Source organism: Tarenaya hassleriana, unplaced genomic scaffold, assembly GCF_000463585.1.
Source record: "Tarenaya hassleriana unplaced genomic scaffold, ASM46358v1 Cleome47, whole genome shotgun sequence".
Classification (NCBI taxonomy): Eukaryota; Viridiplantae; Streptophyta; class Magnoliopsida; order Brassicales; family Cleomaceae; genus Tarenaya; species Tarenaya hassleriana.
In genome coordinates, this window is record NW_010967396.1 from 385,488 (window position 1) to 404,390 (window position 18,903).

The 18,903-nt window shown below is 37.2% G+C and overlaps 2 protein-coding genes across 12 annotated transcripts; one reads left to right on the forward strand and one right to left on the reverse strand.

Annotated features, from left to right (window-relative positions):
- Nucleotides 1-111: 111 nt before the first annotated feature.
- LOC104825499 (squamosa promoter-binding-like protein 10) lies at nucleotides 112-3,650 on the forward strand. Of its 5 annotated transcripts, XM_010557832.2 has the most exons (6): nucleotides 115-270; nucleotides 1,574-1,975; nucleotides 2,093-2,295; nucleotides 2,391-2,512; nucleotides 2,854-3,153; nucleotides 3,244-3,650. In XM_010557832.2, the coding sequence occupies exons 2-6, from the start codon at nucleotides 1,628-1,630 to the stop codon at nucleotides 3,453-3,455; spliced, it is 1,185 nt and encodes a 394-aa protein (XP_010556134.1). In that variant the 5' UTR covers nucleotides 115-270; nucleotides 1,574-1,627; the 3' UTR covers nucleotides 3,456-3,650. The 5 variants fall into 5 exon arrangements, with proteins under 5 accessions (XP_010556133.1, XP_010556129.1, XP_010556134.1 ...); XM_010557831.2 differs by having other exon boundaries at nucleotides 112-270; nucleotides 1,574-2,295; nucleotides 3,247-3,650; XM_010557827.2 differs by having other exon boundaries at nucleotides 114-270; nucleotides 1,574-2,295.
- Nucleotides 3,651-6,150: 2,500 nt separating this feature from the next.
- LOC104825500 (ranBP2-type zinc finger protein At1g67325-like) lies at nucleotides 6,151-14,355 on the reverse strand. Of its 7 annotated transcripts, none has more exons than XM_010557835.2 (10): nucleotides 14,203-14,211; nucleotides 13,884-13,929; nucleotides 13,158-13,273; nucleotides 12,665-12,938; nucleotides 12,464-12,534; nucleotides 12,291-12,336; nucleotides 12,063-12,172; nucleotides 11,813-11,837; nucleotides 11,587-11,741; nucleotides 6,151-6,309 (listed from the first exon to the last, which is right to left on the reverse strand). In XM_010557835.2, exons 1-10 carry the CDS (start codon nucleotides 14,209-14,211, stop codon nucleotides 6,247-6,249), a joined length of 915 nt encoding a protein of 304 aa, XP_010556137.1. In that variant the 3' UTR covers nucleotides 6,151-6,246. The 7 variants fall into 7 exon arrangements, with proteins under 7 accessions (XP_010556137.1, XP_010556139.1, XP_010556138.1 ...); XM_010557837.2 differs by lacking the exon at nucleotides 6,151-6,309 and adding an exon at nucleotides 7,883-8,279; XM_010557836.2 differs by lacking the exon at nucleotides 6,151-6,309 and adding an exon at nucleotides 10,183-10,398.
- Nucleotides 14,356-18,903: the final 4,548 nt, after the last annotated feature.

Sequence of the window (18,903 nt, forward strand, 5' to 3'; positions counted from 1 at the left end):
AAAAAAAAAAAAAAAAAAAAAAAAAAAAAAAAAAAAAAAAAAAAAAAAAAAAAAAAAAAAAAAAAAAAAAAAAAAAAAAAAAAAAAAAAAAAAAAAAAAAAAAAAAAAAAAAAAAAAAGAGGAGAGTGGGGAATTTATCCTCTCCCTCACACATTTTTGGTGGTCTTCTCTCTCTCTCTCTCTCTGCAACTCGCATCGGTCTCACGGAGCTGATAATGGTGGCTGCTCGGCTCCACTGTCGTTTCTAGTCAATCGTCTCTTCTCCGATCGGTAATCTCCCGACGATTTCTTCGTCTTTCTGCTATTTTCTACTTCAGATTTCTTCTGTTGCTTTCCCCCGATGTTCCTGGAACTTTTTTGCGCTCTCTGAGATTTGGATTTCTTCTGGTTCCTTCGCTGCGAGATTTTAGGGTTTCGCTTTTGGTAAGAGAGGGATCGATCGCAAATCACTGAAAACTGCGAATCTTTTTTTTTTAAAACCCCGTTCCGTGTTCGAGATTGAGGCGTCGTTTCTTCTATGGTTTTGATATTATTTTTTTTTTGTTTCTCATGTCTTGGTTGTGCTTTTTCTTGTTTGCTTTTTTAGTTCTCCATTTCTCGTTTCCTCGGGAAAGAGAGAGAAAGGGGTTTTGTTGCATGGAAATTGTTTTTACCTTCTCCGTCAGTCGATGATTTATGGCTGGGGACCAGTTGCTTTCATGGTGATTTAAAACCCTATCTTGGGGACCATGATTGGGATCGAAACCTAACTCACTGTCGCATCTTTTTGGTTCAATCTTTGCTGCTGCTGAAAATTGTGTAGTTGTAATGATGGAGTTACTTATACCCTCATTGAGTTGAGCTGGGCGCTGTTTTCTTTGACCTGTGTATTCAATTTTACTTCTTAAATTTTGTAGACCCTAGCAAGTTGCTTCATTTGTTTCTTTGGGCTCTTTTTTCTTGGATCTGAGATGTTTGGCATTAATGGAGTCTTGTGCAAGTACAATATAGAGATGGGTGTGGGTGGAGTTCAGTCTAGCGCCGTGTACATATCGTGTTTCTTTCTTGGCAAGTTGCTGACATTTTGGCAAAGATGATTTGAAGAGTGTTGGCCCAGCTCATTAATGCTAACTTGTATTTTTGTGATGGAGAGAGCTCAAGAGGAGGCAAAAAGAAAAGAATCCTCTTTTTGGTGGCCTTTTTGTTGGTCGGGTTGAAACATAGAAAGTTTTTCTCCCGCTTAAGTTACTAGTTAAAGGGAACGGGCTCGGTCTTTAAGTAACTGATTGGTCGCGAGAGCTGTTAAGAGGAAAGGAAGTGTTTGGTGTTATGACTTGTTAGTCGAAAGGGCGAGGTCTGTAAGGTTCTGTCTTGCATGGTTTTACCGGTGTACGCGTTGTGGGAATTGTTAGGGGAGAAAAGTTGGGAAGTTTAGGTCTGTGGTTTGGCCATGTGACTAATTCGGAATTATTTGGAATGTTTTTGTTTCTTTTGATTTTTACTGTTTGATAGCATCAAGATTATCACTGCTTCCATTACCTGTTTTTTTTGCTTTGTTATGATCTCTGACACTACAGAATTGTGATTCTTGCAGGTTTTGTTGTTTTGGGATTTGGTGGCAGTTCTATGTGACCTTTCTACAGCTTTAATGGACTGCAATCTGAGATCTCCCATGCAGTGGGACTGGGAGAACTTGATGATGTACAACTCGTCTCAGACTGAGAGAGACAAAAAGCAGCTATCGATTGAGTGGGAAGTGGAGAATGGTGAGGGCATCGAATCTGTAGTTCCATGTTTCTCTGGTTTTGAGGGAGTCAGCAGCGGCTCTGGTACCAATTTCTGGCACACTGCTCTGTCGAAAAGCTCGCAATCCACATCTGTTACTTCTTCGTCGCCTGAGGCTAATAAAACATGTAAGCTTGCTTCGGAAAGTATCCCTGAAGATTCTTGCAGCAACATAGAATTTGAGCAGGTGAAGGCATCCCCGGCTGTCGAGGTATCTGTTGGCTCCTCTGCCGAATCCTTTCTTGGTTTAAAACTAGGAAAGAGGACCTACTTTGAAGATTTTTGTGGTGGAAACAATAATAATGACATTTCAGCCATTTCTGTGAAGTTGACACCATCTGTTGCTATGAAGAAATCCAAATCGATCGGTCAGAGCATGCAAGTTCCCCGTTGCCAAGTTGAGGGTTGTGACCTCGATCTCTCTTCTGCTAAGGACTATCATCGTAAGCATAGAGTTTGTGAAAGCCATTCTAAGTGCCCCAGAGTTATCGTGTGTGGCCTGGAACGCCGGTTCTGTCAACAGTGTAGCAGGTAATCTCATATATATATATATATATATATATAGAGTTGGTTTCTTTCTATTTGTCTTCCAATTGATAAGTGATATCTGTCTTGTACTTTGGCAGGTTTCATGCTCTGTCCGAGTTTGATGAGAAGAAGCGAAGCTGTCGTAAAAGGCTTTCTCATCACAATGCACGGCGTCGCAAACCACAAGGAGCGTACCCACTGAATCCAGCAAAGATCTACGGTAAGTGCTAACACCATAACACTATAATGTCCATTATGTTTGTGAGAATCGTGGGCCAGGATTGAACTGAATCATAACAGAAGAGAACAGGTTTTTTTTAGTGGTCTCAGCTAAGAAAAATGACATTCTAAAATCCAACTAAGTGTTCTTTGCTTCACGAGGGGGACCCCCTCCAACTGGTGTCAGTGCTAACTCCCAAACTTCACTTGAATGTTGAAAGTGCTTGCATACCCTCTCTCTCTCTCTCTCTCTCTCTCTCTCTCTCTCACACACACACACACACACACAAGAAGATGAAAGTGGTGATGTTAGTGGTGTGAAACATTTACATTTCCGTGCAGAAAGGACACAGCAACAGACAAATCTGCTGTGGAATGAGCTGAGGCTCAATACAAGGTCGGAGCAAAGGTATGGATGGGGAGCCTCATACGGAAGCAGACCAGAAAGCGGGTTTACACTGAGTTTCGAGAGAGGAGGCCATTGCAATGGCGTGGAGGAGCAGCTCTTCTCCAACAGTAGTAGTAGTAGTAGTCATCATCATCAGCCGATTCATGCTTATTCGGCCTTCCAGAATACCGCTGCTGCCGGCTGTTTCTCGTCAGGGAAATCCACCATCATCGGCTTTCAGCTTCCTGGCAAAGGTCTGCTGCTGCCATTTCAATCCCAAGTCTTTCTCTCTCATGTTTATATTGTGACTTGTGATGATTAAAAACAAGTTTTTGTGTGTGAAGAAGGATACTCGGGAGGAAATGAAGCTCAGGACTTGCACAGTGCTCTCTCTCTTCTGTCAACCAAGACGTCTGAATCACGTGGGACGAAACCACCTCCTCCTCCCCCGAGGCACCGCCATGCCATGGCTCATGCTGCTGCTGATAATGATGATGATGATGATGATCCTCATTGCCACCCCATTTCTGATGCTTTCCCTACTCTCTTCATTTGAGCTTTTCATCTGTGCCTGGAAGTGATCCTTCTATGACACTCGCACTGTACTCTTTTTCATCCTGCATCGATCTTGTTTCCCCTCTTGTCGGGAGCTGAAGATCAAATTGGCTGTTTAAGACTCCCGGTTCTGTTTGTTCCTTGTTTTCCGACATTTCTTTGCTTCTATTCAGTTCTCCCTACTTCTGCGTATAAATCTCTCTCTCTCTCTCTCTCTCTCTCTCGTTTGATTTGCGTCATGGCCGATTACAAAGTGAACAAAAAATAACTGACCGAAGACGTCTCATGGTTTCCGAAAAAGAAAAGGCTGAACGAAAGTCGCAAAATAAAAAAAATAACCTTAAAAATAATAAGAGCAACAACCATAAATTTAGAGATCTCTAGGGTTTTTCAAAAAACTAACATTTTTAATAAAATTACAAAAATACCACAACAACTAGTTTGACCAAAAAATTTGAATATGACCAATTCAAACGGTATGACCAGTCTGACTAAATTTTTATTAGTCTGATGATTTTCACTTGGTATCACAGCAAGACAACGATTATGGACAACGAAAAAATTGATTTTTCGAAAAGATTACCATTAATATTAACAAATGAAGATGAGTGTTATTCCAGATTTCCTTATAAAGAAAATGTGATAACAATACCAAAAAATCTTCATAATCAAAGTCGATATTATATTGGTAACATCTTTGATGATGATACTAATCATAATCTCGGAAATAAAATAAAGAAAATAGGTTTTACCTTAAATAATATTGTTGAAATGATTTCTTATAGAATCATATATCAAAATCCAGAAAATCATGAAGAATTAAAAAAAATATTGAAAATATAAAATCAAATTTAGAAAATCAATTACAAAAATTAATAAGAATATTCGAACAAAACCATGAAAAACAAGATTAAACTAAAAATATAAACAAAAAATTAGAAGAAATAATATATCTACAAAAAAAACATTAAGGAAATGAAACAAAACTCTGAAGAATTAAAAGAAAATATATTAAAACAATAATAAGATGACAGAAACTATGAAGGAAACTATAGAAAAAATAATTAAGGAAACAACTGATCAAATAAAAGAATTACACTATTAAATATAAAAGAAATACCCACAACAACAAATAATTACAGTTATAATAATAGACAAATCCAAATAATAAAAGAACTTAATGATACCAAAGAATTAATACAAAATATTATTGTAAAAAATAAAGGAAAAGAAATAATAAATCCATATGAAGAGGAAAAACAAAAAATATTAGAAATAATAGATCAATTACAAGAAATAACTGGACGACTAAATCAAAACAAATACATCACTATAAAAGATCTGCAAGATCACTTTAAGAAAGAAACGAAAGAATTAATTCTTATTGATCAATCTAATTTACGAATTAAACCACTACCTAAAATATAATGGAATGATTAGATGATCAAATAGAAAAACTATCAACATTATTAGCCGCTCTCAACATACCCGAAGAACATCAATCATATAAAACTGAAAAATTTGTCTTAGACTATAGTAGTGATGAAAATCCCTACGAAAGTCCTTACGACAATCATTTTTTAGTTAAAACTGAACATCTATAGAGGGAAGAAACTAGTAATGAAAATAAATTACCCAAAAAACGAACACATGATGAATATCAAGGATACAAAGATTATGAATATGAATATGAATTATATCAAAATCAATATATTCCAAAAGAAAATAATTGGAGAAAAGTTCCATTTGAGTATATCCCGAAATATGATACGTTTAACGTAAAATCATTAGAAATATTGAATCTAGATTGTGAAATTAATCCGTTAAGAACATTGGAAGATTGGAAAAATCGAACAAGTTTATTAATACAGACTAATAAAGAATTAAGAGAATTACATCATCATGAGATGTTAAATTAACTAGAACATAAAACAAGAAGAATAATATATAATTATTTAACAAATCTATCATCGCGAATAAAAGAAGAAAAAATTCTTAGACCAACTGCATGAGAAACATTTATCAGATTAATCGACGTAATAAGTGAGGAATTTCTAGAAAGAACTTCCGACTCACCATTACGAGAAACACAAATATCTGAAATAGCATTATGAAAAATAGTAAATCTTAGAATTTGCAATATATGCTATCTTGAAGCATTTATTTGTGAATTCAGAGATCATTACTATCGATTAACATCAGATAAGAAAATAATAGCTGAAAAACTATTCTTCGATAAGCTACCATTATCGATATCTGAAGAAATAAAAACTATATTTCAGAACAAAGTAAACGAAAGACAAACCCCCAATACATTGGGAGGAAGAATAACAACATTAAAAGATTGGCATTTATTTCAATGCAATCAAGAAAAACGAAAACAAGAAACAAAGATTGATAAATTATGTTGCAGATCGATATCAGGACAAGTAGGCAAATATGGTTGTGAACCTATTCGCCGAAAAAATAGGAATAAAAAATGGAGAAAAATTCCATACAAAAAATATAAGAAACAAAAATATATACCACAAAAATACTTTAGAAATAGAAAACAATATAAAAAGAAAAATTATGATAAAAAAGATAAATATTGTCCTACAAAAAAGAAAAATTGTAAATGTTGGCTATGCCAAGAAGAATGACATTATGCAAATGAATATCCTAAAAAAAGAAAGAAAAAATAAACAGAAATATTACGAATAGCATACGATATGAGCTTTGAACCAATCGAATCAGATTCAGAGTTCGACTCTGATATTGAAATATATGCATATACTACTGAATCATCTGATTTAGAAAATGAATAGGAAAATACTAAAATCAGGAAACCCTAATGACGATTGGCCTAAAGGCACCTGAAATAGAAAACCAAAAATCAGAACTAGTTACAACAAAATAATAACAAAAAATGAAATAATAAAATCTATCATAGAAGACCTAAAAAATCGATTAACATTTATAAACATGACAGATAAAACAAAAGTTTAATGATATATGTAGCGATAATCCACTAGATATAAAAAATACAAATGAAGAACTAATAATAATAAAACTAAAAAACCCCGAAGATGAAATTAATGTACCAAATAAAATGCAATATATCCACAGAGATGTGAAAGAATTCATCAAAGAATGTAAAGAATTACTAGATAAAGGTATTATACGAGAAAGCACGAGTCCACACTCGGCTCCAGTTTTTTACGTAGAAAATAATAATGAGATAAAACGAGGAAAAAGAAGAATGGTAATAAACTATAAGAAATTAAATGAAGCAACTATTGGAATAGTTATAAATTACCAAGAAAAGATTATATTCTCGAAAGAATAAAAGGAAAAAACTGGTTTAGCAGTTTAGATGCTAAATCATGATACTAGCAACTTCGATTATCTGAAGAAACAAAACCATTAACGGCATTTTCATGCCCTCCACAAAAACATGAATGAAATGTTCTTCCATTTGGATTAAAACAAGCAACAACAATATACCAACAATTCATGGATAGAAATCTCCATGATTAGAAGAATATTGCCTACCATACATTGATGATATAATAATATTTACAAATGGAACACAATCAGAACACACTGAAAAATTAATCATTGTTCTAGAACGATGCAAAGAAAAATGATTAGTTATCTCTAAAACGAAATCAAAATTAGTACAACAAGAAATTGAATATCTTGGATTAAAAATAAATAACAATGGAGAAATTGAACTAACAAGTAATGTACATGAAAAAATACAACAATTTCCCAACGAATTATCAGACAGAAAACAAATTCAAAGGTTCCTTAGATGTTTGAATTATGTTTCTGAACAAGGATTTTTAAAATCCCTAGCAAAAGAACGAAAACAATTACAAAAAAGATATCAGATAAAATACCATGGTCTTGGTCTAACCAGAATACAAACTTGGTAAAACATATAAAAGAAAACATCAAGGTATTACCACGACTATACAATCCAACTATTAAAGATTTCTTGATTATTGAAACAGATGCATCCAAAGAAGTTTGAGCAGGATGCATGCTAGCAATAAAAGATGGAAAAGAATTACTCCATCTTGACCAATACGGTCGTACTAATAATAATGAAGTACCAAAAACTGAGAAACAAAAAACAATATTATACAAATATATCTCAGGAACATTCTCACGAACAGAGATGAATTATCCAATTAACAAGCTCAAAACACTTGCGTGTCTTCGAACCTTGAAAAAATGGAAAATTGATCTACTACAAACTCGGTTCGAATTACGAACTGATTCGCAATATGTAACAGGGTTCTGGAGGTATAAAATACAACTAGAATTCCAAAAAAGACGATTAATCAGATGACAACTAGAATTGCATCAATATGAACCATATATTAAATATATTAAGTCAGCAAACAATTATTTTGCAGACACTCTAACAAGAGAATGTAATGAATAATCAAAGCAATTCAGAATCAAATCAGTCAAAAAGACAACAAAATCAAGACTATTCAGGAAAATCTCTCAAAACTCTTTGAGGAGAGGGATGAGTTGATTAAATCCTTGAACATCATCATAAAGGCAATTGGTGGAACACCAGTAGAAGAAGACCAAAAGCAAGAACAGACAACAAAAGTATTAGATCAGGTTACACTTCCTACCGACATCAAGGTAGAAGAAAAACCAAATAAATGGTACACTATCTTTAGTGGACCATTCAGAGGAGATTTGCCTTCAAGAGACGATGCATCAGAATATGCCTTCAAGAGACGATGCATCAGAATATCAGATTCCGGATGATCTGGAAGCTCAATCACTATTGGAAGTATTCAAGGCATCAAGAAGAATCCTTGCAGATTCAGAAATCAAAGTCAATTATGCCAGCAGTAATGTATTAGTCATCACCTACAACAATTCGACTATTTCAAAGGAAGAAATGCAAGCAGTAGCAGATTTCGAATTAGACTTCTATCAGAAGAGTCGGCAGACGCATGATTAAAGGCGATAAAGACTAGTGACCATGTAAAATAATATTGTCGGCAATAAGCCCCAATAAAAGATAAGGTTATCAAAAACCTTATCACTGTAATCTATCGTGTATAATTATGTAATGACGCGTGTAAGAGTCGGGCCCCAGCATAAGATTTCATTCTTAGCTGATAAGGGTTCCAAGGTTGTATAAATATGTGATCTCTCCATTCGGAGAAATCATAATGAAATAAACGAATCTGTTTCAGAACTCTCTCTGAAAAATCTCTTTAAGAGATTGGCTTGAAGATTTCGATCTTCTGGAGGCCTTTTTTATCAGAATATTTCAAACCATTATATTATTCCAGAACTCTGGAAAAAACCGATCAGATCTCCGGATCACCAACAAGAAAACGATCATCACCAACACCTACCAACAGGGATTATTATCTACACAAACGAATCAGGTATGGCATCAACCTCTTTATTTGATAATTTTATACAATCAGATGAAGATTATTTCTTTGATGGAATAATAGATATAAACAAGATAAGAAAGATCAACTTTGATCTTCAGAAAGATGAAAACTTTGAACAAACTATGCTAGAAAGAATAAAGAAGCAACTATCACGAAAAAACATAATAAAGTTTGGAATTATGGTAGGAGAAACACCGGTACCAATCGAACAAACTACAGGAGAATTAATCTTATCGATTATTAACAAAGAACAAATTATGGAACGGTTGAAAAACTGCCCAGAAAAACAAAGAAACCAAATAGCCTACATACACTGTAGTACTATTCAAATAATTATCAAATCAACATTTAAAGAAGGAATCGATTCACCAATTACCTTCCAGATCAGAGATGATAGATTAACAAACTATACTGAAAGTATCATAGCAGAAGGAAAAAGAAATCTTTCTTCTGGAAAGATTAAATTCAATATCAACATCCAATTGGGATTATCATTAAAAGATAAAAATTCTAGATAACTCTATAGTTATTCAATACAAACTAGATCGAACAGACTTTATGGAAAAATGGAATCATCCTTTCTCTATAACATATCAGATCAACTATGCATTAACAAATAGTCATCATAGTCTGAATTTCAGAAACAAAGATATAATCGAAATAGATGATTTATTTAAACCAGTAATATGTTTAAAAAGACCATTAACACCAACAAAACCAAAAGATAAATCAATATTACGACCGAATCCAAGACTAAAAATACAAGAACCACCATCCTTATTATTTAATACGGAACAAACAGAAAAAAATACTGAAAAAGATTATTCTCTAACTAAGAAAAACAATAACACAAATCAACAAGCTCACTAGATGAATTTTAACGAAGATTTTATCAAAAAATTATCTCTATTAAATCTTGAAAGTTTACCATGTCAAGATCATCTTGAACAAATATTAGTTGAAACCATAGAAAATATATTTGAAGAACGAACTTATGGAACAATCGAACGAAATGAACTTAATGAAAAAAATAGAAGAATAAAAATGATTAATTCAATATTTAACGCAGTAAGAGAAGTTAAAAGAGATATTATCGAAAACTAAAACGATTAAAATGGAAAAAATATATAAGAAAAATATTGAATTATTAGATGTATCAGTACAGTATTTCGAAACAATGGGTAGTGTAAGAAGAATGCAGCATATAATAGAAAAAGAACAGATTAATAATACAATTATAGAACTAAATAAATTAATCACGATAAAAGAAATAAAAATCGAGTATTTTAGAAAACATTCATCAAAAGATAATTATAATGGACATTGGCTCCAATTTTTGGAAGAAACATTAAAGCGAATTGAAATACTAAGTTTTTTCGAAAACGAATTAAAATCTCCTGAATAAAATAATAGTGTTGAAGTAAAAATGACATTTAAAGTCATTTTTGTAAATGCCCCCGCGAGGCAAGCTCCAACGTCACGCTATATATATGGCGTTGTGCATGTAATGACGTTCTTTTGCTGAACCACAAACACAAAATCCAGGTTACTTCACAACATAGCAGTTTTCAAGACATTTTAAACAAATAAAAAACTTACTGTTTAAATCTCCTTTAAAATATAAATTAATTTACTAGTATTCTCCGCCATATATATCTATATATGTGTGTGTATATATATATATATAGAGAGAGAGAGAGACAAACATAAGCACTGTCCTATTTCAATCCGAACTAATGTGGACCCTAAACCAAACAGATAAAAAAAGAGAGCCGAGATTCCTATACAAAAGTGAGAAATTTTGATACCCAAACCCCCAAAATCTAGGATTCACTTCAATGCAACTTTTGTCAACTCCAACAGAATCAAGCTTTGCCCCATTGATGCAAAATCATCGACAAGACACGAATCTCCACATCACCCAACAGACTCTTTTGACGCAAAAAAAAAAAAAGAAAGGAAAAAGCCTAAGTAATAATCATATCATTGATCAGAAGATGATGACTATTATCCTACAATACACTTGGAGAAACTCACACATGCAAACAAATCAAATCTTCAAAACTATTGACACAAATCTCTGGAGAGAATAACTCAAAACACAAACCCCCTCTACTTGTAAATCTTTTCTCAACCATGCAAATGCGGCTGGCTGAAATCTACACGAAGACAAATAATAACATTACCTGAAAGCATCTAACAAGAAGGATCGACAAATACATAGAGTAATATTTGGCGTCAATAACAACAGCCTGGACTTATATGGTGAAGTTGAGAGAGTGAAGTGAAGGCAGCACACAGACTGAACTTGACAACCGCCGCGACATTGGACAATTGACTGACATTAGGACACCCCCCCATACCGAGCAATGCTGGACCTTCTCAACCCTCACGACAATGTCTACGACTCACTGGATCATTATGCACATTGCAAAAAGACAATAAAAAAAACGTTCAGAGAAATTTGACCTCCTTCCAAGCCTAGTCACTATGTTAAAAGTTAAGATTATCTCTTTTTTTTTTTATATAAAAAAAACTTAGTATTGAAGGGAGGACGGAAGTGCAAGGAAATCTTTGCTTCAATTTTCTCATTAACATGTCTCTGCCGCTCCCGAAAAGCATAAAATGTGCAAAATTTACATGCGGGACTTTTGGATGCAACCATTTTGTGAAACAGATGCGAACATGTAAATGCATTATTCGACCAACCTGATTGTTCTCTTCTGGTGCAGGGGAAGGAGATTTGTCATCATCCACTACTGGTTTATCGGCTCCACAGTTCTGCCTGTTGCACATTGTCCTGAACGGATAGTTTAAATTTCCACATTTATCGCACTTCCAGCTACCTTCAGGCACCTTTTGTTCTGAATTCATTAGACATGTCAGTATCAAGGTCTAACAAGTAAGTGCATTTGCAAATATTCGAGGGACTTACTGAAAATTTTGTCTGTGATCTCAGCCTGCATTTGTAAGACGATGTTGTCAGTATTTGAGAATTTGGATGTAAACCCGAACTTTAACCAAATGGGTCTTACACATTACTCATAGCTGTAATTGGATAGCCAACAGCAAGTAGATTTCGAATTATTGTATCTATTTTGTTAGTGATATGGTTGTACAATTGAGCTCTGAAAAGAAAATTGTCGTTCGAAACTGAAAAAATGAGAAACGGCACAAGCACAAACCTGAGATTCAGGCTTTGGAGTGCTGCACTTCCTCATGTTACATACAGTTCTGAATGAGAAGTTCACATTACCACAATTCGGACATGTCCAGTCATTCTCGCGAGTTGGATCTGTAGTGAATTTCACAGAATGTGTCAAGTTGACCAGTGTTATAAAATTAAAAGGCAGCTCAATATTGTAGCTGAAGTGCTCTTGAAAGGGGAAAGATAACTAGTGCACACTGCACACCTCTTTTCTGAGTTTTCTCATCTGGATAGAACCCTGGTCTTGGCATCTACCAAAAAGAGAAACAGATATCACACAAATTCCTATGTCAGAGAAATCAGCCCTCCACCAGATGAAAATAAAATTTATTCGATCTTGCAAGTTATATCACACAAATTGCATGTAACTATACATACCATAACAGCTGCAGGACCCATGGCCATACCAAGGCCATACCTATCCATTAGTGGAGGCATGCCATACATGCCTGGAAGCAAAAACCAAAGAAACACCAGTAGAACAATCAGTTCACATACACATCAACTGATGATATACGGAAAACGTGAGCCATCAGATTTTCTGTTAAACTACAGAGATTGATACTAGCATGAAAATACCATTTCCCATCATAGATCCACCAGAGTATGGCGGTGGTCCAGACATATGAAGTGGTCTATAAGGAGCTCCAGCAGGGATTCGGCTGCTATAATTGAAATGATAAGGTGAACCCCCAGAGAAAGGACCATCATAAGGGGGAATAGAAGACCCATTGAAGAGGGAAGATCCATATAGCGAGGCACCCATGTACATAGAAGGGGGTCCCCCTGAACCTGCATATGGTCCTGTTGATGAATAGTTTTGTGGAGGTTGAATAGGCTTCGGAACAGACTTCTGTTACAAAATACAGCATACGATCAACATGCAGGAAAATCAAATCAACAAGAAAAAACATCAAGCAGATACATTAAATAGGACCATAAAACACTGCAAGCGTCCTGCATATCCAATACTCTAGAATGTGGTCTAAGCATAAAGATTGTGATTATATTATGTCACATGAAAGACAAACCCTACATTTTCCAAGTATAGTTTTGCAATTCAGGGACTTACTCCATTATGATACGCGGGCCTGGGCTGGGTACAATTACGTTTATTGCAAGTTGTCCTAAACGAAAAGTTGGCATTGCCACAACTGGGGCAGGTCCAATCATCTTCTCTGCGACCACCTATCCTCAACCAAATAGTAAATCAAACAAGTTCTAATTTCTGTAGGAAGAGAAACCAGCACTATTAAAACTTCAAAAAACCTTGTCAACAAGTGAGAACAAATTATCACAGACTATTTTTTCGTGGAATGAAAGGAAACCCAATTTTACTCTAAAATAGATACAAACGAAAGAAAGGAAGAAGTGCACACATGCTCAAGGGGAAAAGCTCCCGGATAAACATGTAATTTCAAGGTTGATGCTTAGCATAGTCGACTATAGCCGGAATATATTGACATACTAAAGGGATTTAAAGGAAGGCTACATAGTGCATAGAGTACACAGTGTTTTTTTTTATCTAGTCTAAACTTCCTAAACACAACCCAAGTATCAAAAGACCGCGGAAGAGGACAAGGGAAACAAAGTCAATGTAATTCATAAACTCGTCATCCAGGAGTATTTTGCCAAAATAAAAGTAAAACTACAAGTTCCTTTTCAATTAAGAGTTAGGGAAGATAGTCACATACAACAACCACAAGCCGCAGCCGGCACATGAAAATTGAACTTTAGGCAATATGCTCTTCAGGGCACGAATCGGCAAAAATAACATTATAACAAGACTAAAGCATACCGTCAGTTCTAGCACGCTTGGTGGCTGATGAATTTCTGTTGTCAACCTATAAATTCAGAGAAATAATGAGATAAAACCAGACCAAAAGGTATAAAAAACACTGAAGCGAGAAATCAATTCAGACAAAAGAACAACGATCGCGGACTCGATAATAAATCCTCAGGCATTGTGGCGATACTGACTCGAAACTCGAAAATGATAAGAGCCCGATTTCCCCAAAGCTCAATGCGATACAAGAAGTTTCGAATCCAGTTAAGGTTACATCTGCGGTGCAGAACGCTGGAAATAGGAGTCGGAACGAATCAAGAGGGCTACACACCTGAGACATGGCGGCGGAGTGGTACGATAATAGCTGCTGCGCGACGGAGGACCTGCGGCGGCGAGACGTCCCTCGGCGATTTGGGAGCGACTTGCCCTAAGCTTCAACCGCGACGGGGGAAATGGGGGAGTGATTTTCGACGCAAAGGGGAAATTTTTTTAGCGGGATTAAAAAAAAGTTATATACATGTATATATAATATATTCCAAGCAACAATAAATGAAGATCGAGGACCATCGAAATAATCTTGGAACATAAGCCCATTTAATTTCGGGCCCATAACTGATTTCCATCACATTAAAACAAAAAAATCATATATATTTTTAGTTAACACTCTTTTTTTATCTAATAATAATAATAATAATAATAATAATAATAATAGTGGTTGTTGCTCGTTATTGCAGATAGCTAAAAATACAAGCCTTAGTTTCATTTAATGACACAACCAGAGTTTAAATTAGGGATAAAATAGGTAGAGAAATTATTAAGAGGTATAAATGTAATATGTTGTAGTGGTTCAGGCCGGCCGGTTCCTCACCGTAATCTCTCCGATCAAACGCTCGTGTGCAAGAACGGAGAACCAAACGAAAGAGATATGAGATACGAGTTTAGTACCGAGCTCTAACGCTCGGTACCTATGTCTCGGGAAGAGGAAGTGTTCGATCTAGGGTTACAGCCACAGACTCACGCCGGAAACCGTCGAACGGCGGCCCCGAACGCCGGAGAAGCGAGAGTCGCTTCACCGCAAGAGAGAGAAACCGAGAGAACGAAAAATACAAGTCTAAGATCGAAGTCTCACCCTAGGTCTGGAAAAGACCTTACAAAATGACATATTTACCCCCTCGAAACTTCTCTTTCGCCCAGAGTCTTTCGAAGACTGTACTCCATTTGGAGTATTTGCTGAAGATATCCCATAAATCTCCACCTTCTTCTGCAAAGACCTGCAAATCATACAAAAGAGAAATACGAAGAAAACTACGCCAAACCTGAACCCTAACACTTCCCTTTATTTCCATTCAACTCTCCCTCCCGGCATGATCCAAGGCGTATTGGAACACCGTTATTAGGAGAGTTCTTACCGAGCGTACCATAAGTACGTCTTAGCGTGAATAATCAATATAAACACGCAAATCCTAGTCTACCCAAAAAACGAGTGTCCGAGTATCCCTCAACACATCCCGTTTCCGAAGACTAACGATAACCTCAAATAGTTATGACTCCCTAGACCGTCTATATAACTTTCTCCGATGAAGTCTAAAACTTCACATGTGCACCCTCGAGAGTTAACCCCGACATCTACCTGTCTCCCGAGTCTAACCCGACTACCCCGAGACTAACCTGAGTCATACTATCGAACCCGCTAGACAACCTAGCCCTGGATCCCCGTAGAATCTACACCACCTATGAATTAGTGACTTCTACCCACGGACCCTAACCTGCCAACTAAGATTGTCCCACGGTTTTATCCCGTGAAGACGCTCCTAGTCATCTACGATGCTCCACCGAGAATGAGACACGTGAGTGCACGTGTCCACCTCGAGAGGGAGTGTCCTAGCGCTCCAACCTACATCGACTCTACCCGGTGAAATCCCGACACCTCCCAACTCACATCATCTCCCGAGCATCCTACCCGAGGAAATTCTACCTAAATTGTGGAAACCTCACCTCCTGACCTACCACCGAGAACCGAAGCAACTTCGGTTACTCCTCCGAAGTCATATGTCCTTCTACCTCGGACTCTCCCTTCCTCGTCATCCGGGATCTACATATCCTCCATGTAGTATCCCTACCTACCCGCGGAACAACTCACTCCACCTGGTCCTTGGCCTACTCCTGCAACCCGATTTCTCGGGTTTTGTCCGAGACCCCTAGTCCTTCCACCATACCCCTTTCGGGGTATACCGAGCTAGACAATCTAATTCCATCATCCTAAGATGATATAACAAGAGTCTAAAACCAACCCTACCCGGAAGTGACTTAACTGACCCTAGGAGTGACTAAACCATGACCTAAGGGAAGAGACCGAATCCTAGAGGACTTAACCCTAGGTATATTTCTACCTAGACAGACCTAATGATCTCTAAAATCAGCCTATAAGACTTACCCTAGGTATATTTCTACCTAGCCGTGCTTGACACACTCTAACCCTAGTCTAACGGTCCTAAACCTAGGTACGTCTCTACCTAATCAGACCTACAAGACCTAGAGAACACGACTTGACCGGACTTAACCTAGGTACTCAACCTAAACCTATCTAGCGGACTTTTGAACCATGCCTAATCGGACATCTCCCTAGGTACATCTTACCTAACCGGATCTAATAGACTTTAGACCAGACCTGATTGGACTTAACACAAGGTATATTTCTACCTAACCGACCTCTTAGACTCTCGCACAAACCTGATTGGACTTACCCTAGGCATAATTTTACCTAACCGACCTATTAGACTCGAAACACAACCTACCTTAAGACCTGATTAAGTCTAACCAGACCTAACTTAAGGCTAACTAGACCTGATTACGTCTAATCAGACCTATAACACCGAGTCTACATGGCCCCCAACAAAGTCCTAACCAGTCCTACGATCCCGAGTCTACCCGGCCCCTCACAAAGTCCTAATCAGACCTACCCAAGTGCTATCTAGACACTAACAGCCCTAGTTAGACAACCAAAAGCCCAAACTAGACCAGAAAACCTAATAGGACCTAAGCCAACCCTAATTGACCTAACCAACCCCTGATTAGTTAACCTAAGTCCTAGTCAATCACCTAAAAGTCCTAATCAACAATCCTAAGCCAACCCTATTGACTTACCAACCCATGATTAGACTTTTAGCACCCTAATCAGACCTGAACTAAGTCTAATTGACCTAATTCTCATCTGATCAAACCCTATAAACGCCTAGAACCAACCCCTACAAACCTGCCCTGATCTAAACCGACCCCTACAGACCTATACCTAGTGATTCTAGACTTAACCAACCCCTAAACCAACCCATTTTAGTCAAATCTCAACTAATCAGACCTAACCAGTCAATGTACCGGACTCTATGACTCAAAACATGTACTTAGGAGTCCTATCTAGTCCTAAACTAGATAATACCTAAATGTATAATCAGATTCTAATCTGATCAGACCTAGACAATGTCTCTATAAACATTCTAAACCTCTAATCAGAACTAACCAAGTCTATTTTGACCTAATTACCTACTGATCAGACTTAAACCATGCTAGACCAACCCAAATTTGGCTTAACCCAGACCTAACCAAGACCTAAACAGCACTTACAGACCTATACCGACTTAAATCAGTCTACTACAGACCTGTACCCGCCTATTTAAGTCTAACCCGATCTCTTACCTAGCTAATCTTAGTCAAATCCAACCTATTCAGACATATACTGAACAGAAAACTGGAATCTATGACCTACATTAGCTAAACCGAGATCTAAAACAGGTCCATTTCTAGTGAATTACACTAAACCAAGCCAAATTGGATACTAAACTGACCTAACAAGGGTAAACCGATCACTACAGACCCTAACATACCCTAAACCAGTCCACTATGCCCTAAACCAGACATCATCAGACCTAATTTGGACTAATCTAACCCTAAACCAGTTAGTTATAGTCCTAATTGTACACTTCAGACCCTAAAAAACGATCTAATCTAGTCCTAACCACGAATTCAGACCCTAACATGATCAATACAAGTCCTAAACAGATAAACCAGACCTAAATCAGACCTATTTCAGCCTAATCCGATCTAGATTTACCTAAACCGAACCCAATTGACCTAAACCTGGACAATTCTAGCCCTAACCGGACAAATCAGACCTAAATCAGACATATACCAAGTCTAAACGGGCCTACATTGACCTCTACCGGACTTAATTGACCTAAACCAGTCTGAATTAGACAGAACCGAAAAATCAGACCCTAATTAGACCTAAACCAGCCTAACCTAGTCTGAATTAACCTAAACCGGACCTAGATTGACCTAAATCGGACTCAATTGACCTAAACCGGACCTGGAATGACCTAAACCGGACTCAATCGACCTAAACCGGGTCTGGAATGACCTAAACCGGACTCAATCGATCTAAACCGGATCTGGACTGACCCGAACCGGACTGAACCGGTCCAATTGACCCCAAACCGGACCTGAACTGGTCTGATTGACCTGAACTGGTCCGGTTTGACCTTATGTGTCAACTGTTGACCAATTTCGGTCAACGATTTGACCAAAACCGACCTAAACTAGTTCGATTTTAAATCGAACCGGGTTTAATTACTCAATCGGATTTAAACCGGATAAACCGGTTTAAACCGAAAACCCTAATTTTCGGAAACGTGAGCCGCCGAGTTCACTCGGTCAACTCGGTCGTTGACTCAGCCCGATTTCCCGACTCAGTCGCGACTCGACGAGTCGCGTTCGATTTTCGCCGGAAAATCCTGGTTTTCCACCGGTTTTCCCCTCCCAACCCTAGATCTACACACGTAGACTCGAAATCTTACCTGAGTCAGCTTGTAACTCGCCTGAATCTTCGATCTGAGTTAGATCCGAGCCCCTTCCAACTTATCACCGCCGATCTGAACCGTTCCCGTCGTCTTTGACCACCGATCTTCTCTCAGACAGTCTCCTCGACATTGTTTCTTGCCTGAAACAACTTGAACCAAGCATCAGAACGTTCAGATCTAGA

Bases quoted from the DNA above. Each gene is read 5' to 3' on its own strand.
- LOC104825500 (XM_010557834.2), bottom strand. The intron at 11,742-11,812 runs GTAAGTCCCTCG...TAATGAATTCAG, and splicing joins GATCACAGACAAAATTTTCA to AACAAAAGGTGCCTGAAGGT. The intron at 11,037-11,586 runs GTTGGTCGAATA...GTCTTCGTGTAG, and splicing joins CACCAGAAGAGAACAATCAG to ATTTCAGCCAGCCGCATTTG.
- LOC104825499 (XM_010557827.2), top strand. From the start codon at position 1,628: ATGGACTGCAATCTGAGATCTCCCATGCAGTGGGACTGGGAGAACTTG. The intron at 2,296-2,390 runs GTAATCTCATAT...GTACTTTGGCAG, and splicing joins TTCTGTCAACAGTGTAGCAG to GTTTCATGCTCTGTCCGAGT. The intron at 2,513-2,853 runs GTAAGTGCTAAC...ATTTCCGTGCAG, and splicing joins GAATCCAGCAAAGATCTACG to AAAGGACACAGCAACAGACA.